At 62.6% G+C, this 23,713-nt stretch overlaps 1 protein-coding gene and 1 long non-coding RNA gene across 5 annotated transcripts in view; both read right to left on the bottom strand.

Moving 5' to 3' along the window:
- Positions 1-13,865, bottom strand: part of INF2 (inverted formin 2) — a 29,857-nt gene extending 15,992 nt beyond the window's left edge. Inside the window, exons 1-5 of one of the 4 annotated variants that reach the window (XM_039462905.2) lie at positions 13,719-13,865; positions 2,250-2,649; positions 899-1,014; positions 665-824; positions 233-266 (exon numbers count right to left, since the gene is read on the bottom strand). In XM_039462905.2, the coding sequence (XP_039318839.1) occupies positions 233-266; positions 665-824; positions 899-1,014; positions 2,250-2,640 (701 nt within the window). In that variant the 5' untranslated portion in view covers positions 2,641-2,649; positions 13,719-13,865. Of the gene's footprint in view, positions 1-232; positions 267-664; positions 825-898; positions 1,015-2,249; positions 2,650-4,419; positions 4,676-13,718 lie in introns of those variants that run through there. The other 3 variants (XM_074394378.1, XM_039462904.2, XM_039462903.2) reach the window with 3 other exon arrangements.
- A 6,110-nt stretch (positions 13,866-19,975) lies between these two features.
- LOC141583676 (uncharacterized) lies at positions 19,976-23,428 on the bottom strand. Its single transcript, XR_012516443.1, has 3 exons — positions 23,270-23,428; positions 22,618-22,801; positions 19,976-20,608 (listed from the first exon to the last, which is right to left on the bottom strand). It is a non-coding gene; the product is annotated as an uncharacterized LOC141583676 (long non-coding RNA).
- Between the last annotated feature and the right edge of the window lie 285 nt (positions 23,429-23,713).

Below are 23,713 nucleotides of genomic sequence, written 5' to 3'. Positions count from 1 at the left end.
CAACCCTAGTTTCTGTGGGCAGCTGCTGGGCACAGTGAGCTGGATTCTAGCCTGAGACCTGCCTTCCTGCTGGACCCCTGGGGCTACTTGGAGGGGTGGGGTGGGACCACCTCCCTGCCCTCTGGAGGTGCTGCTTCGGTGAGGTGGCTGGGATCCAAAGGGCAGGTGGGTCTGGCCTTGGGAGCAGTAGGGGCACGGGGCAGCTGGCAGGACTGCCACAGTGGGCACTCACCGTAGACGAGCCAGGACGTCCAGCAGCTGCAGCCCTGGGAAGGAGCAGACAGAGTCAGAGGGTTTGGAGGCCACCCCTCCCTTCCCCGGTTCACTTCTGCCACCCAGAGCACCCGGCCCTGCTCTGCTACACCCACAGGATTCCAGAGACCCTGAGGCTCCAGCAGGGAGACCTGGTGCTGGATACCCAGTGCCGCTTATTCAGGGCTCACGGCCAGAACAGGCCGGCTGGAAACAGGGATCAGGCCCCCATCCCTCTCCACTGCCCGCCAGCCTCGCAGCTGAGAACGGTGCAGGGTTGACCCCCAGGCATTCTGAGGCCTGCATCCACTGAAGGGGCAGGTGGTGGCAGACCCGGGGCATGCCGCATGTGATATGCTGGCCAAGAGGAGGGCAGGCGTGGGCACTCCAGCAGCCTGGGGTGGGTGGTTACCGATAAATTCGTTCCGCAGCTGGGCGCGTGTGCGCAGGTCCTCGGGGCCCAGGATGATGGCGTTGATCACGCTGAGCAGGGTGACCACATAGGGCACGTTGTCGCTGCCCGAAAGCTCGTTCATGACCACGCTGAAGCGGTACTGCTGGCTGCACACCGTCTGTGGGGAGGCCGGGGTCAGGGCACGCCCAGGCCGGCGGCCCCACACGTCCAAGCCCAGGCCCTGCCGCCCACCTTGTAGTGGTCCAGGGCGTCCAGGGTCAGCGCGTGGCCCTCAGGTGAGTAGATGCACAGGGCGGCCAGTAGTTCAAATACCTGCTTCTTCACCATCACGTTGGATGTGTCCAGGGCTGCCAGGGAGGAGCAGGTGGGCTCAGCAGGGCCAGTGCACCCTTTCCCATGCCTGTGCAGCTGGGCTCAGGGCCTGGCAGGCAGATGCCAGGGGGTGCTGGGCAGTTGCCCATGGCCCACAGCAGTGCTGAGCAAAGGGCTGGGGCTCAATGAGCTACTCGCGCCTCGGTGTCCTGGACCACAGGGCCGGACCTGCAGGACAAGCGTGAGGGCAGTGGCCCCGTCCTGTTGCTGGCTCTGGGCCCAGGTGTTCTCCCAGTGCAGCACTAACTGTGTTTACGGCAGAGGAAACCTGGGACACCTCCTCATTCCTATGAACCCTTGCGGTCTGCCCCATCCCTGGAGTTGTGAGAGTTCTGGGGGTGGCTCTCATCTGACCCTGCTGAAAACAATCCACAAAGGACTCCATAGAGGGGCCTGCCAGGCCCAGGCTGGGGAGACAGGCTGACAGTGGCTGGCTCTTGCCCCTGCCTCTGCCCGCTGGATCCGGCAGAAACGAGGCACCTCTGAGTTGCTTGCCCACACAGGCACCTGCCACCCCCATGGACCCAGCCCTGCCCATCACTGCCCACCCCAGCTGGTCCCCAAGCATTGGTGGGACCTGGCAGGAGCCGTGAGTGGCACAGCAAGGGTTTCTCTCAAGCGGTCAGGACTGACTTTGGGCACAGCCTGGGGAGACTTCCTGGAGGAGGGGAAGTGAGCTGGGGCTGCCCCTGGGTGCTGGTGTAGGGGACAGGGCGGGGAGGGGGATGCTGTGAAGGCGCTGGGAGTTGCAGGGTGATGCCCTCAGCAGGTGTGGACCAGACCGGAAGGGCTCTGTCTGGGCTGAGGGTAAAGGGCTTGGAGCCAGGCAGGTGTGTGCAGGAGCCCCTCAGGTGGACTCGCATCTCTGACCCAAGTGACTCTGGCCGCCCAGAGCAGAGAAACCAGAGGGTGGGAACCAGCACAGGGCTGGGAGGAAGGGTGGGGCAGAGTGGCAGAACAGAGGCCGGGGACAGGGAGACTGCTGGCACAGCCACTGCGGGGACTGCAGTGACCTGGAGGCCTCAGACTCGGAGTGAATGGTGATGTTTTCCCTGAGCCCAGGAAGCCAGTCCTCCTCCAGGAAGCCCTCCTTGCCTGTCTGGCTGCACTTCCTCCTGGTGGGCCCCCAGGCCTCCTGGGGCCTTTTGGCCCGAGGCCTCACGCCAGGCCCCTAGTGTCTGCCTGGGCGGCCCTCGGCACCGTGGCTCACCCTGGGAGAGCTGACGCACGTAGCCCTGGTTGCTGAGGATGTACTCGATGCCCTGCTGTGAGTTCATGACGGCGCGCACGCAGCTGACGCAGGTGAGCTGCAGCAGGGCATCCGAGATGCGTGCCACGCCGCGGCCCGACAGCCGTGCCAGTGCCTCCAGCAGCAGGTCCAGGCCGCTCTGCTCCAGGAACTGCACCATCCAGCTGCCATCACTGCCCTCCAGGCGCTTGCGCAGACCCGAGTAGTTGACCACGGAGGGCATCTGCAGCAGCCGGATGCACAGCTCGGGGTCTGCATTCTCCAGGTTGGCCTCCGTGGGGTCTGAGTCCTGCGGCCCCAGCTTCTCCTTCAGCGCCGCCCACTTGCGCTGTGCGCCCTCCTTCAGTGACATCTTGCCGAGCTGCGGGCAGAGGGGCACAGATGAGGGCTGTTCACCGGAGGGAGGCTGGGCCCCTCCTGGCCACCAGTGCAGGTGGGGCCTTCCCTCAGCCTCGGTTTCTCTGTGGCGATCCCCGCTCGCGCGCCGTGCTGAGGGTTATGAGTAGCACTGTGTCCCCCACTACAATATCTCAGGTTTCTCTGTACCCATCCCTGACTGATTTCAGCAACCGAGGTGACAGGCAGGAAGGGCCCTACTGCGCGCATCAAGACCCCGAGGCTCAGAGCTGGGAGGGGAGGAGCTGGCTCAGAAACCTACACCACGTCCAAGGCTGGCACGGCCTCTCCAGACGGACAGGACCGGATGAGCTTGGGGAGGCCTCGGGGGAGCAGGAGGCTCCGCTGGCGGGAACACTACCGGTGGTAACGATGCAACAAACGGCATATCTGAGGCTCCCTTATCTCACCCCAGGCGCTTCCCCGGCCCCGTGGACAACATGGACGGGGAGATTGTCAACCCCGGGCACTGCCTGGGCTGCCACAGCATCAGGAGCATGGCTGGGGAGGAAAGGCGGCTCCTGGGTCTCCCCTGGGCCTCAGTCAGCCCATCTGTGAGTGGGTGGTGGGCTCACACCAACAGGAAGACGGAGACCCTTGGCACACAGGGTTTCACAGTCTTCAATCACCACAGGTCTGACTCCAGCCCTTGGAATACCCCCATAACAGGCCCAGCCCAGAACAGCCTCAACACATGCCTTTCCCCAAAGGGAACGGCAGGACAGGCGGGCTGCACCTCTACCATCAGCTCCACGCCATCACGTCCCCCCAGCCACTGTCCCCAACCACAGACCCTGGGAACTGGCCTCGAAGGTCAGGGGCATCCCAGGCCCTCCCGCGACCATGTACGGCTCTGATCTTATATTTAGCGTCTGAGAACGGCAGTGTGGAGCCTCAGGGAGGGAGCTCGGGGGCCGGGCCTGGCAGGGACACGCTCTGAGCCTCCACCCTGGCCTAGCACTCTCCACCCTGCCCCTTGGCTTCCCACCACCTGCAAGGCGGGCACTTTATATCCCTGGGACAGGTGGGGAAGTGGAGGCAGCTGGGTCCCTGCCCATACTCCCACACCTGGGCACAGCTGGGCTGTGACTGGAGGTCCCACAGGGCTTTGCTTCAACCTGGCAAGTGCTGCCCAACCTGGTAAGTCAGGAGACCCCAGGCCGAGGGCCATGTGAGGTCACAGGTTCCGAGTGGGGGAAGCACACAAGCACCTGCCTCCCCAGGCGGCTCCGGCCCCAGCCCCACTGCGGTTCTCACCGCTGGAGGCCCTGTTCCTCCTCTCCTGCCTTGGGCGAGTGTCCTGGAGCACCCTCCCTTGAGGTCCCGGGCCCACTCTCCAGCCTGGCCCACGACCAAGCCTGGTGTTTCTGGCAGTCTGCCCCCACTCCCCCCACCGTTCCTCATCCCTCTGCCTGTCCAACGGCCCCGGGGGGCTGCTGGGTTCCTACCAGGAGCAGCCTGGCGGGTGGAAGCCAAAGCTCCGATCTGCGTGTGTTCTGTGTCCCCAGCTCCGGCCCTCACCAGCTGACCCGTGCCCAGTCACTCGGCTTGCCTGTGCCTCAGTTTCCTCCTCCGCACCTCCAGTATCAGGCTCCCGGGAGCACCCTGAGAGGGTGGCCTTGGCTGCCCCCACTCCCTGCAGGGGATCCCAGTCTGGGCGCCGCAGACCGGAGAGCCCGGAGCCCTGACCCACTGTGGTTTTAAGTCACCCTCCCGGGCCCGGCCGTCCACTCACCCAGATGCGCAGGACCTTCCGGCCGCCTCTGCCCACCCACTCCGGGCCCTGCCCCGGGCTGCTCCTCATGCTCCCCTGGCTTCTCATTGCTGCTGACCGCTGAGCTGCCAGAGCCGCCACCCAGGTCCTTCCCTGCCAGAGACAGCCTCAGGTCCTCAGGGCCCCTCCTGACAGCAGTGGGGGCTGCTCACACCAGCACAAAGAGCCAGGCAGCTGGGCCTCTGCACGCATTCCCACCCACCCTGGCTGTGGCTGCCTAAAGAGGCCCCAGAACTGACCCTCCTTCCCTCCCCCGCCTCCACTGGCCAGAGTCCCTGTCCCCTTGGCACAGGCCGAGTGGACGGAGTTATGAACTCTCCCAGGCCCGGCCCCTGGCATCTAGAGTGTCCTCTCCAGCCAAGAGCCCCAGGGGTCCCTCGATGCAAAAAATCATGACCTTTAGAAACAAGCAGTGTGGCAGGCCCCAGGGTGTCCCTGGACGCACAGGGCACTCCCCGATCTGAGTACTGCCCCTCTTGGCCCTGCCCAGTCCTCCTTGCCCTGTGCACACCCCTGCAAGACCCTAGTCAGGAGGAGGCCCCTTGGTCTGTGGGGTGGAGCCTCGGTGGGAGGAAACGCCCTCCCATCCATGCGGGTCCCTGGACTGCTGTTCCCCGGGCACCACGCTCTGCGTCCGTGCTGCCCCAGTCAGCTGTGCCCCATCGGGTGCTGTGTTGGGGCAGTGAGCGTGGCAGGGCCTTGCTGGGCTGAAGTCAACATAGACGGTGGACCCGGAGGCCGAGGCCAGAGCCGCCTTCCTGCTTCTGTGAGGCCCCCAAGGCCGTCCAACCTCATAGGGCCCCCGGTCAGGCCCTGCACTGGGCAATGTTCCAGCTGCTTTCAGCATGGGGCTGAACCTGCACCCAGACATGGCCGGACCATATCCACAGCACTCTGACCCGCAACCTGGCCACTGGCCCTAAATGGCCGGGACCTGGGCAATAACTGACAGCTTCTGTGATGTTTGTCCCATCTCACAGGAGTCCGACTTCCATCCAGCAGCCTCTCTAGGGCATCCCCGAGCCTTCCCTTTGTCTATAAAAAGCTTTCTATGTATAGAGTGAAACATCCATGTGAGAAAACCAGGAGGCTTCCCACTCCCCCGCCCGCCCCAGTCTCTGCTAAATGAGGGTGGCCGTGGCCCACTCCCTGCTCCAGCGGGTTCTGGTCCCACTGGGCGGTGGTGTCCACTTCTGCAAGGGTTCCAAAGGAATCCATGGTGTACTGATCTCAGGGGCTCGGGGCCATGGGGAACACTACCCTGGAAGGTGCGGTGCCAAGCAAGCAGGGCAAGGGCAGGAGACACACGGCTGAGCTGTGTGCCCCCGGGCAGCTCCCCTGCCCCTCCGCTCTCCATCTGTTTAGTGGGCCGGCAGGAATGTGTCCTCAGCACTCCCCAGCCCTGGCTGCAGGGGTGTGGCCACCTCCACAGGCACAGGAATTTGCGTTCTTCCCAATCTGTTTACAGCTGGCAGCAGCTCTGGCTGAGGCAGGGCAGTACCATCCAGGCTCTGCAGGGCCCAGGGCCCATGGCTCAGGCCAGGCCCCATGCCTCGGACAGCAAAAGGGTCAGGGCACCGAGAAGGGGTGTCCCCATCTGCCCCACCCCTGACAGTCCACCGGCAGCAATGGAACTACATGGGGCAGGGCTTCTGCAGACGAAGACCCTGAGGTCTGAGGGGCTCGCTCTACCCACCGTAGTGGGACGTCACCACGGTTCTTCAGTCCTTGCTTTTGTCAACCAGTGGCGTGGGGCTTCCACAGGCTGGGGTCATGCCTCTCCCCTCAGACTCCAGCTCCTGCGGGCAGGGTCCCCCTCTGGGCCTGGGCCTGGCCAGCCTGACATGGTGATGCCAGCACCTCCATCCAAGTGCTTCCACGCTAGGGCAGCTGCACTGACTCTTGGGAAGCCACGGGGCTGCCCCACCTGGCAGTCAACAGTCAAGCTGGACCTGAGTCATGGGGTGGGGACAGGGCCATCGCTGGCCCCCACCACACCTGAGGCCTTGTGCCCAGCCCCTGCAGTGCAGACAGAAAGCAGAGCCAGGGAGTATGGGATCTTCAGGCAGGCCCAGCTCTGAGCTGTGCAGAGTGGCTGCGGGCTCCTGTGTGGGCCCATGGCCCGGAGCGGCACACAGGCCAGGGTGAGGGTAATCAGGCCTGAATCCCAGCACGAGTGTGGGGGTCCTGGGCCCTCAGTCAGCACCAATGGGCCTGGAGGCCCCCCTGTGACATGTTCTGTGTCTGCCTGGGACAACCCCCTGCCCCACGAAGGCCCCATGGTAGGGAAGGGAGAGGTCTGCCTGAGTCCAGGCTCCCCATGAGGAACGGGCCAAGCCCTGAGCCAGGCGGCGCTGGGGAAGCGTACTGCCTTCTGTGCCTGGGACTAAGGGGCTCTGAGGACCCCAAAGCAGTGGTGGGGGCGGGGTAGGGCAGGCAGCTTCAGGCGGCCCTTCTGGCACTGGCAGGGGCCGGTGCTTCTGGGCCCTGAGCCAGCGCTGGTGGTGGGGTGCAGGGAGGGATCTTGTCTTCCACGGGGTGGGCGGGCAGAACAGCGGGAGAGGATTCCGGAACTAGGAGGCAGGGGCTGCCACACTGTATTTTTAGCTCCTCCAAGAGCCCAAATTTTTCCACTCTTTGGCAACCCGTGGATCTCCAGAACCGCACACGTTCCTGGCAGAACCCGGGGTTCCAGGCAGCCCAGGCGCTGCAGGCGGTGGAGGCACCTGGGGCCGAGCCTGTCCTGCCATGACCCCCACTCCGTCCCTCCCACTCAGACTCCGGGCTCCCCTGAGCCTCCCCGCCAGGCCAAGAGCCCCTGAGGGAACTCCACGGACCTGGTGGCTCACAGGGGGCCTCAAGGCAGGTGAGAAAGGGGGTCCGCCCACTGTCACCTGTCCAGAGGCATGGGGCGCACAGGCCTTGGCGAGGGCTGTCCGTGTCCTTGCTGTCCCCTGGCCCGTCTCACACCCCAGGAGCTCTCTGGCCCTCACGCCACCTGCAGTCCCCAAGATCCAGAGAGAGTTTGAGGCTCCTGCCTCAAAGCCCTCCAAGATCTTGCTCTCCCGCTGCTGTGCAAGGACGGCCCCTGAGCCACAGGTGGGCAGAAAGGTGCTCTCAGCGGTGTCACCATCAAAAGACAAAGATGGAAGCAGCCCGCACGGTGACGGAGTTCAACCACAGGGTGCGTGTGACGCCACTGGGACACCTGCCCAAACACTAACCTAAGCTGCAAATGGGATGCAGAGGGTGGTGTTTACACCGGGGAAGAAAGCAAGCAAAATGGCCAGAAGACGCCGACAGCCTCTCACCGAGGGAAGCTGGCTCAGAGCGGTGCAGCCCCTGCTCGGGTCACCCTGGGAGCAGAGGGGCAGCCCAGGGTCCTTCACGGCACTCTGGCAAGTGTTGGCGGAGGCCTCGTGAGTGCAGAGGAGCTGGGGGTCCTGGCTGGCCAGCGCTGAGTGCCAGGGGACACCACTGGTCTGGAGTGGGACCAGAGCTGGGCTCTCTGTGTCCCCAGGCTCCGGGGCAGACAATGGTCCTGTGGGAGGTGCAGTTCCTGGGTTAGGAACAGAGCCCTGTGGAACCACGGGGAGGAGGGTGGCTCTGTGGGGGCGTGCAGCAAACAGGAAATGGGGAGGAGGTCGGCAAGGCAAGCGTAGCCCAGGCAAGGGAGGACGGGAAGGGCGGAGGCCCCACGCCAGGAAGCCAGGCTCTCGCTTCCACCTGCGCCGAGGGTGTGCAGGGGCTGGGTGGGCGCCCAGCTTGCCGGTCACCAGATGGCACCAGATGGGCCTTCTCCAGGACACAGTGCCTCAGCCGCACAAAAAGCAGGGCCAACGGGGTGCTGGCCGCCTCTGCCATTCTCGGGGGTCTGGGCTGGAGTCTGGGGGCCCAGGGAGAGGCGTGTGGGGACCAGCAGCTGCGTTGGGGGCACGTCCTGAGCCTGAGGGCCTGCCAGCGCCTACCATGGCTGTGGCTAGGAGTGACAAGTGCAGATCTGTGGTTAGGGGCTGGGGAGGGTAAGGGCAGAGGGCGTGAGCCCAGGGCTGGCTATCACAGCCCCAGACGCACCCGGCAGGGGCTCCATGGGGGCAGGTAGCCGGGAGCATGGAGACCAGGGGCTCATCACCAGAATCCTCCTACCTGGGATTCCTTCCCCAGACCAGACACACTCAGAGATGCCTCCTCCAAGGCCCACAGGTCCCTCCTCTGTCCTCAGAAAAGGCCTCTCCCAACTTGGGATGGGGAAGGGCAGGGCTGGTTGGAGCCAGGTCCCAGCTTCAGGGTTCAGGTCCTGATTGCCCTGTGCCTGGCTGGGCCCTAGGGTGTCCAGCCTCCACCCTGACCATGCCAGGACAGGAGGGCTGCCCGCTGTCTGCCCACAAGCCAGGCTCCGTTGTCCCTGCCCCAGCCCACATCCCAGCTAGCAGCTGCCTTCCCAGGAGCAGAGAGAACAAAGACAGATTGAGAGTGGGGGACAGGCTGAGCCTGAGCAGCCAGCACGGCCAGGGGCTGCCGCCAGGCCCAGGGTGGGGGTGGCTCTGACTGTGAGCGCCACCAGGCTCTGCTGCTGACCAGCCTGTGACCCACAGGATCTCCTGGTTCCTGTCCTCAAATGGGGATGACCATGTCAGTGCCAACCCTGCAGCTTACTGACAGATCGAGGCGCCGGCTGTAACCAGCGTGCAACCACGCACAGCGCATGCCCTGACCACCTGCCCCGCCGATCGGCCCACCTCCTGCTTGGCGGCTGGGACGGAGCTGGAACATTGCATGAGTCTCCCCAGGCCCTGCTCAGCGTCTCTCAACCTCTGCTCTGGGCAGCCAGTGCCAAGGAGCCCGTCAGGCCCGACCGGGCGAACAAGATCCTCAGCGTGGGTGCAGTGTGCCGCTTGGCATTGCTTGCTGGGACACGAGGGTGTCAGGGAGTCTCTGCACATGGAGGCACAGGCAGGGGCCCTGGGTGACCTTGAGGGGCTCCGGTTCTCAGGCCACTCCCATCTGTGCACAAGGTGGAAGCAGAGGCAGGTGGGGACAGGTGGCTACTCCCTCACCTCCACTCTGTGTCCTCCTCCCAGCCTAGGCTGCGTGCAGGTGACAGTCTGAGCTGTGTCTAGAGCAGGAACAGGGACCCAGGGCACAGAGGGTGGGGCAGGCAGGCTGCACACCAAGGCCACGTCCCAGGGCCCGCCAGGACCCAGGTGCAGATGGGGAGATGGAGGCCAGTGGGAGGCTGGCCCTCCTCACACAGCTGGCCACGTCCACCCCCGACCCGGTGAGGGCCAGGACGGCTCAGGCACAAACAAACCCCTGCACCACTGGCCATGTCCACTGGTAATCCATGCATGTTGGGTGGCCACTGGCTGGGCAGAGCGAGGGGCTGGGGCTGGTCTCTGCCCACGGCAGCTGCATAGGGGGTCAGGGGTGATGCAGAGAAGCTGCTACCCAGGGCTGTGTGTTCTGCCGGCCACTGGTTCCCTCCCCATCCCTCCCAGCTGTGCCCTGGGTTAACCCCAACACTAGGCTTTGACACTAGCCTTCATCTGCAAAATGGGAAGCAGACAGTCTGTCCTCACCACCCTAGGTGTGGTTCCTGGCCGAGTTCTGGGCCACCAAGGGCTGCCTGGGGCCTCTGCCTTAACTGTGAGGTGGCCTGGGGCAGAGCCCTGTAACAGTAGGTCAGCCATCCATCCGCCCCACCCCACCTCTCCCACCCTGGACCTTGGGGTGCTCAGACTGTGTCACGGGAAGGGGGTGGATGGAGCGTGCCATCACAGCGAGGGAGCAGGGGGGCCCTGCCCAGGCCACCAGGGCCAGGAGCCTTGGCAGCATCTTCCCATGTCCTGACCCCGCAAAAGCCCTGATCGGTGGCCAGGGGCCCGGCCAGGCCTCCTGCGGTGCCCAGCTCCTCCTCCCGGGCCTCCATGCCATTTCCAATGCACGGAGGTGGGGGCGGAGGGAGACAGGGTGCCCCAGCCGAAGCCAGTCACCCTTCTGCGGTGAGAACAGGAGCGAGCGGAGGGCACAGAGGCTCGGGACGGCGCAGCCTGGCACTTCTCTCGGGACTCTCCCGGTCCCTCTCCCCTCCCTCCCCTGCTGCCTCTAGGGAAAGCTGCAGGCAAAGGGGAGAGCAGCCCTGGACTTTGCTCTTGGTCACTCTGTCCTCGGGGCCTTCACGCTGCTCATTCACCCAGGCTGTGAGCCAGGCCCTGACCAGCTGGGAGGGTTTCCAGGGTCCGGGCTGGCTGGTTGTCTCACCCAGGCTGTGACCCAGGCCCTGACCTGCCAGGAAGGCTCCAGGGACCGGACTGGCCCTTTGGCGGTTGTCTGTCTGCATGAGCTGCTATGGAGTGACACAGGTGGGTGCCTGGAGGATGGGCCTATTCCTGCCCTCCGCCCCCGCTGCCCCTGAGTTTGGAGGCCCAGTAAGGACTATGTGACCAGGACAGGCCCATCCTATTCCCAGAGTGGCAGTGCCAGGACCCTGAGCCTGCCCTGGTGGTGGCAACAAGGGCTGGGGAGCCTCAGCCTCCAGCTACTCTGTGGGGCTGGCCCGTTTGCACCCTGACCCCCAGTAAGTGCCCTGTGCCTGCCTGGCACATTGCTGAGTGGGGCTGGCCTCCAGCCTCTGGGCACAAAGACAGACATACACAGTAGGGGCTTTATCAGCTCCCCCTGCCAGAACAGATGGCACTGAGTAGAAAGTGGCCCTGACTGTCCTGTGCCTGCTTCCTCATCTGTGAGCTGAATGCTCCTTCAGGACCCACGCCTCACTGGGAGGGATGAGGGTGGGAGACTGTGTGTGGGGACCCGCAGGCTGGTTCATTCCTTCCTCCTTCCCCCATGCACTCAGCACACAGACCCTGCTGAGGCTGGTGTGAATGGTGAGTGGACAGGCCGGGCTTGGGGCTGGCCCTCAGGACTGACATAAGCCCTAAGAGGGGCGACCCTGAGCAGTCCCTGTGGTTCCTTAGTTAATTACAGCTGAGAAAGGGCGGTGAGAAAGGACAACCCCTCACGAGAGGACAGGCACCACCAGTCTGCCCTGCTCTCTCGGCTTGCTGGTCACCATGGTACACCAGGGCTGGGCACGGGGGCAGCTGTGTGAACAGACCCCACCCAGGCTCAGGACCCAGGCTGTCTGGGTGCTCAAAGGCAGACTGGGCAGGACCCTCCCTCCTAGGGTGAGGCTGGCAGGAGCGGGAGCCTCTCTAACGGGGCCAGGTGGTTGAATCCTGCTCACACCTCCAGCGGCGGAAGCCTGAGCCCAAACCATCTCTCCTTTCCACCCAGCTGGTCGCAGCCTCCTTGTCTTTGACATGTGGGGTCCACTAGGCCTGGCTCTGCTGTGGCCGCTGGGGTGGCCCTCCAGAGACTGGGGAGCTCCTGTGTGGCCTCTCCTCCCCGGCTTCCATCCACATCCTGAAACAGGTGGGTGTGCCTCCTCCGAGGCAATGTGTCCACTGGGCCATGAACCACACACCTACCACACACCTGCCATTTGCAAGACGGAGGCAGGGGAGGGGCCTGGCAGCAGGGAGTCAGGTCTCATCCCTGACAACGGGGAAACTTGACCTCCAGGCACCAGCAAAAAGCCAGGGGCTTGCGCTTACTTCACCGTCCCCGTCCAGAGCTGGGCCCACTGCGCCCTGCCCACACCCACAGGCAGCACGAGTTACTTTCCAGTCACCACCCACCCCTCCTGCAGCCTGCACGAACCCCAGAACTTTCCCAACCCGGGAAGCAACTGCACTTTGATGGAAGGCGCAGAGTCTATTTCAGGTAGGAGCTTCCATGTCCCCACATGTGCGGTGAGTGTAATTAGCTTGACAGCCGTCAGCTCCTCCACAAAGTGGGCGCTCACCTGAAGGTTAACTCTGAGCTGCTGAGGAGCCCCGGCTGTGGAAGCCACAGGCGCAAGGGGCCACCGGTCTGCCCTGTGAGGCCCCCTTTGCCAGCCTGCAGGGCCCATGACCATCCAGGGATGGAGGGCGGGGCCTGGGCAGGGGTCAGCTCCCTCGGGTCCCAGGAGGACCCACTGCAGCAACCTGGCTTTTAGGACAGAAAGTGGCTGCTGCCCTGGTGGGGGCGGGTGGGAGCAGCGTGAGGTCTCAGACTCCAGGTCTGGAACCCAATGCTGCTATTTGCTGCACTGGCACTGAGCACACGGGACCAAGAGGCCCCTGGCTGGGCAGCACCCTCAGGGTCTGGAGTGCCGCTCTGGGACCCTACCTTCCCCAGTGAAGGGTGGCAGGGAGCAGGTCCCAGCCTGAGCTGCCGTCCCACCCTTCAGAGTGCAGATGTGGAAACTGAGGCCTTAAGAGAGCAAGTACCCTGCTCCATTCCAGTGCCAGAGTGGGGGAGGGCTGGCAGTGACGGGGTTTCCCAAGTCCAGTGCCTTCTGGCCTGCCTGACCTCTGGCACGGTTCCTGGTTCCCTGCCTGAGCAGGGTCTCTGCCAGGCTGCCTCCTGGTGCTTCCAACTGGCGTGGGTGATAATGCTGTGATCACAGCTGAGCTGCAGAGCCCTGGCTGGGGAACCCGAGCCCCAGAAGGCCCAGACAGACCGACCATCCCCCCACACCTGTGTTCCCCACAGCGGCCTGGGGGCAGAGTCACAGCTGGTCACCCCAGCTTCGCTCCTTAGTCACGGTCACTTCTGGGGCGACTCCCCAGTTAGAGGGTTGACGGGTGGGTGTGAGGGCGCACAAGGTTGCTTCCCACCCCGCCCACAAGGAACAGAGAGCTGTGATGGAGGCTGATTCCTCCAAGCCTGCCAGCGGAGGGGACCAGGGCCCCCTGTGCACCCACTTGCCCGTGGGCAGCTGGAAGCCAAGCAGTCAGGGTGGGGCACCAGGCCGGCGTGCACCTCTGGGTGCCACCCGGGCGGCAGACCCGGAGTTGAAGTTTATTTTCCCAACTGTGGCTGATTCATGGTCAGGATGTGGCAGCCGCGAGGCGCAGAAATCCCGCCTGCCCCGGGAGTAGGCCCGGCCCACTCTGTGGGCAGTGCGCGCTCGGGCGGTGCCTCGGTGCCGGGGACCGGGGTCCCGGGCGGGGCGCGAGGAGCCGGCAGGGCCAGGGGCGACCTGGGGTCCCCACCCGGGACTGTGCCCTGCGCCGCGGGACGGCCCGCCGCCACCTGGGGGGCACACGCCGCAGCCCGGAGCCTCACTCCTGGACCCCAGTGCACCCCCGCCTCCTCCCGGACTCAGTTTCCCCTGAGGCTCCTAGCGGGCCCCGAGGCCAAGGACTTACCGGGTGAGGCGGCGGCGCGGCCAGCGCTCCGTCCGGGGCCGGGTCAGGGGCTGCGGGCAGCCGGCGCCCACTGCGGCGCTGGCGCTGCTCGGACGGCGGCTCCCAGCGGGCGCGGGGCGGGCGGGAGGAAGAGGAGGTGCCGCCCCGCCCGTCAGCGGCCACGTGGGGAGCTGGCGCGGGCCGGGGCGGGGCCGAGGAGGGGTCGCTGGGGTGGCCCCGCCCACCGTAGCCCGCCCCTGAGGGCGCGTTAAGGGGTCTCCCCGCGCCGGTGAATCCCTGGCCGCCCCCTCTCGGCCCCGCTGCGCCGGCTCCTGATGCGCGGAGACGGGGGTGGGACGCGCGGAGCGGGGCCGTCCCCCTCCTGGGCCCCCACCGTCCGCTCCCTCCCTGCCCCCCACCGCCCGCCCCCTCCCTGCCCCCCACCGCCTCCCGTCCACCTACACCCCACATCCTCCAGGCCCGCGCCCGGTGCCGGTAACCTCCTGCTGCCCCGGCCAGGACTCCTGTTCCAGCCAGCCAGATTCGGGGATCCCTCGGCAGAGCTGTCTCTTCCCAGGCTTCAGGGACAGAGGGCCCCCGCATCAACCAGGCCAGCCGTGTGGCCTCCTCTCCGCAGCCCTTCCTGACCCCTCTCCTCCCCGATGGGGCCTCGGTGGTCTTGGGCAGCCGCACTTCACCGGTTGGTGGAGGCAGCTGCGTGAGGGCTGCGGAGGTGCTGCCATGGGTGGGTTTTCTCTGCCACCCCTCTGCTATCGGCCTCATCTGTCTCCTAGACTGGGGGGCACCCATCCGCCAGTCCTCCCATCCCTGACACTGACCAGAATGGAGCACGCCCGCAGCCAGCCTGGCTGGATGAGAGCCAGGCCCCAGCTCTGGAAGTCCCTTCTGACGTCTGACCCTCAATCAGAGCTGCAGGAAACTGCATCAGGCCTGGAGTTTGGGGGTCACTGGCGGGAGGGCGGCTAGAGGGAGAGCAGGGGAAGGCAGGCCTGTGGGAGCCCCATGTGACGTGGGACGGAGCAGACACAACTCTGCCCTGAGAACCGGCTCCAGCAGTCCCTGTATGACCTCAGGCTGGGATATGACCCTGTGGAGCCTCAGTTTCCCCATCTGTAAAACAGAACAAGTACCCATTAAGGGCTCCCTGAGTGTCAAGAACATTCGGATAGTGTCTCTGCTGGCATCCTGACATCCTCCAGAGGGCCTGCTCTGGGGGCAGTGGCAGGCAGGGCTCAGGGCGAGGGCAAGGGCAGCCAGAAGGGCTTTTGCATGGCTGACCAGCCCCAAAGCAGCTTCTGCTTTGAGGCCAGCTGCGCCTGCTGCGGCCGTGGTGCGCCCCCTCTGTGTGGGGACCAGCCCCGAGTTGCTGGCTGCCGTCTGTTTGCTTCCTGTGCCCACCCGGCCCTGCCCAGCAGCTCCAGCCCCGGCAGTTTGCTGGCTCGGCCCCAGTGCAGGAGCGGCTGCTGGCAACAGCCCCGAATGAGCTCCTGAGGGCTGGGTGTGCCCGAGGAGCCAGCCAAGGCAGGCGCTCACTGGACACCCTCCAACCTGGGCGGCGGCTGCTCCTAGACAGGAGCTCTGCAATTCTTGGAATGCACCGGGAAGGCCTGCAGGCTGCCACCACACCTGGCTCCAGGGCCCCTCCAGAGCAGGAGGCTTTCCTGCCCTGCCCCAAGCTGGGCCCTGGGTCTCCCCGTGCATTCCTGGACCCATGCATTCCTGGGCCCGAGCACTGGTGCCTTTGCCGGCACCACCTGAGGGTGAGGGTGGAGGGCACAGGCGGGGCTGACTCATCTGCGTTGGGAGCTGGTGAGCTGGCGCCTAGCTGCAGAGGCCCTGGTCAGTGGGTGTGTTTGTAGATCCAGGGGATGGAAGAATGTGGGGAGGTTGGTGGGCAGTGAGCTTTGACCTGCAGCCCCCTCCCCTGCCCACCAGCCTGGGGGAAAGGCAGAGTCCTGAGCCTCACCCAGAGACTGGAGCCAGAGGCTGGGTGTGGGCCAGGGGTCCACCTTTCCTGGCACTTCTGCAGCTGCACAGATGTGAGGACTCCTGCCCTGATGGGGGAAGGGAGGGCCCAGTGCCCCCAGGGCCACTCTGCCTGAGGCTGTCTCCCTCGTGCCCAGTCATGCTTCTGAGCTGCCACCTGGTCCAGAGAGGCCAGCGCAGGCCAGAGCAGGCCGAAGAAGGTGGGGTGAATGTGAGTTAGTTGGAGGGAGGCTGGAAACGTTCTTGGGGTCGGGAGGGACTGCAGAGGAGGGCTTTGGCCCTGGTTAAGGGTGTGTGTGTGTGGTGGAGGCTGAGGTCAGAGGTCTGGGATGGTGGATGTGTGAACACTGAGAAGGGGCTTCCCCTCAGGCTTGAAGCCCCCTGCCTGGGGCAACAGGGTTCAACCCGCCTTGACCACTGATTCTCTGAGACATACAGAGGTCCCCTCCTGTTTTCCTTCAGTGGCTTACCCCCAACCCTCTGCATCTCCAGCGCCCCCAGACTCCATCCCGGCCCTATTCTGAGCTTGCTCCCTGGGCCTGGGGTCGAAGGGAGAACCAGTTTGGCCTCAGAATCACACCACCTGCGGCCACTACTGGCACCTTCCGGAGCTGCTTCCTGGAAGCCATGGCCTGTCTGGAGGCTCCCCGCCTGGGCATGGGTCCTTCCTCAGAGCTGGGTACACACGTGCTCACCCAAAGCTGTGGGTGCCCAGATGTCTGAGAACAGGAACATGCAGGTACAGGCTGGCGCTGTCACACACCCAGGTAGAGGCACACGTGCCTGGCCACAGGCACAGAGAGTGCGAGGGTGGCCCTGCACTGCGGGCCTGCGGAGAGCTTGCCTCTACCTCTTGCTGGGAAGATTGGGATGAGGGGGAGAGCAGGCTTTGGCACCGCCGGCTTGACTTCTGCTAGAAACAGGCAGGCAGCGTGGGCGTTCCTGAGAGAAATCCTCCCAGCCTGATGTTGACGCCGTGCAAAGTCAGGACATGTGGCAGTGGCCACTTGCAGGCCCAGAAGGGCCACCTGGGACCCACCTGAGCAGCGGTCTGGCCATGGGTTCATCTCCTTTGTCAATCCAGCACCCGGAATGCTTTTTATCATTTTTTAATTTTGAGATTTTTTTTTTGCATCCTACTGGGGTGCTCTGAGATGATCTCTGACCTTGTTACAGAATGAAAGTGAAAACACGCCCACCCACCCGTGTTCACCCACCTGTGTACCCATTCACCCATCCATCCCCACACACCTACGCTTCATCCGTCCACCCACCCTCATCCATCCATCTGCCCATCCATTCATCCATCCACCCACCCTCCCATCCATCCACTCATCCACCCACCCACCACCCACCTGCCCACCAACCCGCCCATCACCCACTCATCCACCTACCCATCCACCGTCATCCATCCATCTGCCCATCCATTCATCCATTCATTCACCCACCCATTGTCCACACATCCATCCTCCACCCATCCACCTAGCCACCCATCATCCACTCATCCGCCCACCTACCCACCCATCTGCCCTTGCACCCACCCACGCACCCTCATCCATCCATCTGCCCATCCATTCATCCATCTACCCACCCACTCATACATTCACTCATCTATTCACCCATCCTCCCATCCATCCACCCACCACCCACCTACCCACCGACCCACCCATCATCCACTCCTCCACCTACACACCCACCCATCCACCCACCCATCCACCCACCCTCATCCATCCATCTGTCCATCCATTCATTCATTCACTCACCCACCCATTGTCCACTCATTCACCTACCCACCAACCCACCCATCACCCACTCATCCATCCACCCACCCACCCACCCATCCAGCTGTGGCACCTTGGGCAGCTGTTCCATCCTGTGCTTGCTGACAAGGACATGAGCCCACCCCCCAGTCACCTCCAGCCAGGTCCTTCTTCCCACATCCCTGCCCCTCCCTCAGCTCTTTGCTCTGTAGCTGGCAGCTTTGCCGCTGGGGCCTCAGAAGCCCCTGGTGATGCCTCTCAACATCTTGCAAACTTCTCGTGCATTTCTCGGTTCAAACTCCAAGAGCACCTGAGTCAGCCTGTCTGTGTCTGGCTGCAGGAGGTAGACATTGGTCAGGGCTTATCCCTGGTCTGGGGTGGGACAGGCAGGTGCTGGGACCAGGCTGCTGTTTTTAGAAGGGACAGTGGGTAGGGCGGTCAGTCAGGGGCTTGCAGCAGGCAGGGAGCTCTGTCCTCTTCTTTTGAATATTGCACACACATACAGTAGAATCTGGTTATTTGCAGGTTCTGTACTTGCAAATTTGTCTACTCACTGAAATTGATTTGTAAACCTAAAACCAGTACTTGCTTAGGAACAGTCTGCATCTCTTGAAAGTGAAATAAAATAAGATCAATACTTGCTGCTGAGGTGACGTGTCCTATGGAGAAAACCCGTGTGTTGGAAAGGCTTTTACAGGCATGAGTAGCTGTGTGTGCTCTTGGCCGGGAGTTCAGTGACGTATATTAACAGAAACACATAAATAAGTCCATTGTGTACAGATTGGCAGCTGAAAAGGCTGGACCGGAGGCTCATAGGAACCTGGCCCTCTATTTCCCCTGGGAGCAGAGGAGTCAGTGTTTGCAGCCACATCACGGAGCGCAGGACGAGCCGTCGCAGAGAGACCTGCTGCATGGCCCGCGTGAGGCGCCCGGAGCTTCGGCCTACAACACTCTGAGCTTTCACATTCATAGAAACTCGCGTAACTACTACCACCCACAGCAAATTATGGAACACTTCCAGGGCCCAGAAAGTTCCACTGCATAGCCCCCTCCGTGGGCACCCCCCAAAGCTACCTGCTGTTCTCATCTCTGCCACCAGAGATCCGTCATTCTGGGATTGCATGAACTGTCAGCCTTGCGCCTGGCTTCTTTTGCTCCGTGGTCTCTGAGATTCATCCACACGGTGCCGTGCATCAGCTGCTCATGTTTCTTGATTTCTGTGAATATTCAGTGGCACAAATCTATCTGCTGAAAGCTGAGGTGCTGGCAGAGCTGGTGGGCCTCCTTTGGGCACCTCGCTGAGCAAGCTGAGCCAGTGGTGTCTGCAGACCCCTGAAGCCAGTGCCGGCCCTGGGGAGACACAGCCCGCCTTCCTGCTGACCTCCTGTGAGTCATTGAGCTGTCCCTCCCCTCCCCAGCCTCCCTCTCAGTTGTCCGGTAGGAGTCCAGATGGTAGGGGTGCTGTTCCCCATGGCAGCACACAGCTTCCTCGAATGATGGGGAGAGCCACTCAGTTTTGAACTATCTTATGTTGGGAGTCCATGCCATCTTTTGCTCCAAGAAGGGGATCTGAAGCTGATGAGGTGAGGAGACACTGGGCCTTGCGACTCCGATGCTGGGAACTTGAGGGGCTGGAGGGAGCCCCAGATGGGTTCCCTGGAGGTCCTCCTTTGAGAGGAGACGTGCCTGAGACCCATCCACACCCCAGCCCAGGGTCTGCGTGAGTGTAGCTGTGTTCTGACTCGCCCTGCCCTTGGCCTTGAACCCTGCAGACTCAGCAGAGGCAGGGCTGGGCGTCAGAGAAGGGGACAGTGGGAGAGGGCTCAGGGCCGGGCCTGTAGGCGCTGAACTGGACCCTGCCTGATCTTGGAGGGAAGGAAATAAAGTCTGGAATGCTTTGCAGGTGATTTTTAGCCGCTGAACTGTGGTTTGAAGAGACTAGTAGGTCTCCAGAGATAATTGTGTGTGTGTGTCGGGGGCGCGGGTTTCAGACATATTTGTGAATGGAATGGTGACTGGAATGAGGACACCGCTATGGGCTGTGACTGTCTGCCCTCCGGCCAGGCCTGCCCCTGCCCCCTTCACTCTCCCCTCCCCCCTCCCATCTCTCCCTGAATGCCTCCCTCCCTCCCTGCCCCACAGCTCTGGGGCCTTCAGGGTCACTGTTGCCAGCCTTCTGCCCTGACACGCCTGGTGGGGACCCAGGCACTCAGGGAAGCCAGGCTCCTGGAGTGGACGGTGGGAGGCAGGGAATGGCAGCCCCAGGCTGGGGCATGCAGGAGGAGGAGTGCTTGGGGTTTATTCCGGACGGGTCACCAAGAGGCCACCGAGGGGTCACCACACAAACCAGTTGGTGCTGCCTCCCCAGGGCTCCTCCTCACCTCCACCTCTCCCCTCCCCCATGGCAGCCACCCGCAGACCCCTCCCCCAGGTCTCTGTGCCTCTGAGGACCTATGTTGCTCTTGGGTTTTCAACATTAATACTCAGTTTATTAAAGTAGCACATTTAAAATCTCATTTTTGCCAGGCACAGTGGCTCACGCCTGTAATCCCAGCACTTTGGGAGGCCAAGGAGGGTGGACCGCTTGAGCTCAGGAGTTCGAGACCAGCCTGGCCAACATGGGGAAACCCAGTCTACACCAGAAATATGAAATTAACCAGCCTTCGTGGTGTGTGTCTGTAATCCCAGCTACTTGGGAGGCTGAGGTGGGAGGATCACTTGAATCCGGGAGGCTGGGGCTGCAGTGAGCTGTGATCATGTCACTGCACTCCAGCCTGGGCCACAGAGCAAGAGCCTGTCTCAAAAAATAAAATAAAGTAAAAAAATAAAATAAAATCACGTTTTTCCCCAGACGTTTGGGTTTATTTTACCAATCCTATTAATTTGGTAAATTCTACCAATCCCTTTCAAGGTGCTTCTCCCGCATTTTGAAGGCACTTATGAATGAATGAAGTATCTCCCACTGTTCTTGCCAGCAATTCAGACGCACAAGCCTTCACCAGCAGCGACTCCATGGCGCAAACCTTTCAATAGACTGATTCTCGAGTTCTTCAAAAATCCCAATGTTGTCTGCAAAGGCAGCTCAATCATTTCCTTTCTTTTCCCTTAAAGTCACAGCTCTGAGTCAGCCACACGTGGATGGATCTGTAACAGCAATGATAACCACGGAAGCACGTTCCACAGATGTCCAGGTGCCAGCTGCAAGTGTGGGTGCTCAGCACGTGGGATCTCCTTCCACCCTCCCTGCTGCATGAGGTGGGCACCGGGGCCTCCACTCTATAGGGCATGCTGAGGCCCAGGGAAGGGTATCGCCCTCCAGCCCCACCCTGAGTGCCATCTGACTGTGCGACGCTGAGCTACCCCAGGCACACCGAACACTGTGAAGGCCCCAGTCACTAGCGCAGCCCCAGCGCACACAGACAACCCCTCAGTTTAACCCAGACGTGATAATCCTAGGGTTGGCTGACTTACTTCCATCCTAGAGGCTGGGCTGGCCCAGGACAGAGGTGAGGGTTTTAGGAGTGGCCACTGCGGTGGCCTTCCCCTAGGTGAGGGCTTGGTTTCACAGTCAGCATTCCTGACTGAAGGTAGTAATTCCCCAGTTCTTTTTTTTTTTTTTTTGGGACAGAGTCTCACTCTGTCACCCAGGCTGGAGTGCAGTGGCCTGATCTCAGCTCACTGCAACCTCCGTCTCCCAGGTTCAAGCAATTCTCCTGCCTCAGCTTCCCAAGTAGCTAGGATTATAGGCTCATGCCACCATGCCCAGCTAATTTTTTGTATTTTTAGTAGAGATGAGGTTTCACCATGTTAGCCAGGACCGTCTCCATCTCCTGACCTCAGGTGATCTGCCTGCCTCAGCCTCCCAAAGTGCTGGGATTACAGGCATGAACAACTGCACTCAGCCTTTTTTTTTTTTGAGACAGAATTTCGATCTTGTTTCCCAGGCTGGAGTGCAATGGTGCGATCCGCAACCTCCGCCTCCTGGGTTCAGGCAATTCTCCTGCCTCAGCCTCCTGAGTAGCTGGGATTACAGGTATGCACTGACACACCCGGCTAATTTTTTGTATTTTTAGTAGAGACGGGATTTCTACATGTTGATCAGGCTGGTCTTGAACTCCTGACTTCAGGTGATCCACCCATCTAGGCCTCCCAAAGTGCTGGGATTATAGGCGTGAGCCACTACGCCCTGCCCCCAGTTCTTACAGAACCTCCTAGTTTCACTGCTAGCTTGGAAATAGATCAGACTCTTTCTTCTAATCCACATCACTTCCCACGTTGATGGGACCCTGCTGTCAGGTGATGCTGGATTCTGGCTGTGTCCTCCCTCACTGGCCTGCAGGTAGCCGCCTGCTCATCGGGGGCCCCTCACCTGCCAGTTTCAGTTTGCTTAGCCCCAGCTGCCGCGCTTTTTTCATGGAAAGGAACCCATTTGCTCCTGAGCTCTTCCAGGATGACAAGTGACAGATTCCAAAGGGGAGACGGTGCTTCCCTTCTGAAGGCCCTCCGCAGGGCTCTGACCCAGCCCTAGGCGCTCCCTGTCCCTCCCCACACTGCGGCCTCCTGCTGGCCTCTTCCTGAGTGCCCAGCACCGCGTTCCCTTTCTCCTGTAGAACAGCAGAGAGACACGTGTTAAAAATAACCAGGAACCCCAAACCCTATCTGACTCTACATACGCTGGCTGTGTCAATGCCCCACCAGGAAACTGGGTCTTTCCCATGCCACTGCACAGGCTGCTGTGTCTTCTGCGACCCAGGGAACTCCTCCAGCCCCTCCTTCCCTCCCTGGAGGCTCCGGCCCCACCTGCTTCCGGCCTTGGGAGAGTGACTGCTCCCTTCCTTCCACAGAGCCTCAGCCTGGAATGTTCTCGTGCAAGCAGCCGTTTTCCGGCCTGGCTCCCTGCCTGGCTCCCCAGTTAGACTTTGAGTTCCAGGCCCGGTGTGGCCAGGGGTCAGCCATGCTGAGGAACCAATGGGGTGTCGTGGGCTCCAGCCCTCATCCTCACCTGTCCTGCCCACCCTGGCTCTCCAGGGGTGCCTCAGAGTGAACCCCAGGCTGTCCTGTTCCACGCCACATGCTGCCCTGCCGTTCCTTGCACTCTGATGCTCGCGGCCACCCCTCGACCTTCTCGGCTACCCCAGTTCCTGACCTCTTACCTTGGCCATCTTTTCAAAATAAAGTAGAAATCCAGTCCTAATTTCATGAGACATGGAGTTTGCTGAGTAGGGGCGCTGGTGCCCGCGTGCCTTCTGCATCAGGAGTCCGAGACGCTGCCCCCAGCCCTGAGAGCCAGATGTGTCCAGTGTCCCCAGGGTGAGGGCCAAGCCTGTATGTGGCTTCCTGTGGGTGGCGTCCAGGAGAATGTTCTATGTTTCTCTTCTCACCTTTCACCCCCGGTGCTCTGGTGGGTGAGCACGGGGCATTGGTGGGCCCCTGCCACAGCGGGGCGCGGGGAGGGCCCTGATCTGCTCCTGCTTGTTGGGGTCCTTGCCCCTTGCCCGCCCTGTTTCTTCCTGCATGTGCCAGTGTGTGGATCCTTCACAGCCTGGTGCCACCCCCCAGATGGCAGTGCGTGAGGTCGGCCTCTCTTCTAGGGCCTGGCTCGGGGAGGAGCCGGTGCTGTTTGCTGGGAGACTGAGTCAGCTGGTAGCTCTGCTTCCGTGGCCTGTGCGAGTTTCTGTTCAGGAGGCACAGGGCGCTCCACAGCCTGAGTGAGCCTCTCGGGCCCAGACACCACCTCGCTGCCCACTGCACCCCACCTGCTCTGGGTTCTCTTCCCTGGGCTGGTGTTAGTTCCGCCGCACCTACCCTGATGGCAGGCCTCTTCTGTGTGCATGCGCCTGCGTTTTCCCTGGGAGGTGGCTCCAGGCTGCCGAGCCTGGTTCAGTTCCAGGGGTCCCGCTGGCCCAGCTCACAGAGCCTGGGCCTTCCCGGGGCTCTCTTGTACCGGCAGAGGGCTGGCTGCGCCCTCCTCCGACGCTGCTGACTCAAGGCCTGAGTCATCGCCAACCTCCCTGTGGCTGGGCTGGGGCATCGCGGGTGCACAGGCCCTGGTGGATGGGAGCTGTCGGCCCACCGCTCAGCACCGCCCTGGCCCGTGCAGCAGGGAGCCCTGCGTGGGCTGCATTCCAGAGCACAGTCCTGGCCTGCCTGGAGGGACTCTTGAGGGGCGAGTGCCCTGTGGACGGTGCAGTCCCGTGGTACGGTGGGAGGTGCTGTGGCCGGGTAGGCCTGGGTCCTGGCTGTGCTCCC

The sequence above is a fragment of the Saimiri boliviensis genome, chromosome 2 (genome assembly GCF_048565385.1).
Source record: "Saimiri boliviensis isolate mSaiBol1 chromosome 2, mSaiBol1.pri, whole genome shotgun sequence".
In the NCBI taxonomy this organism is placed as follows: Eukaryota; Metazoa; Chordata; class Mammalia; order Primates; family Cebidae; genus Saimiri; species Saimiri boliviensis.
This window is presented reverse-complemented; position numbering and strand designations above follow the sequence as displayed.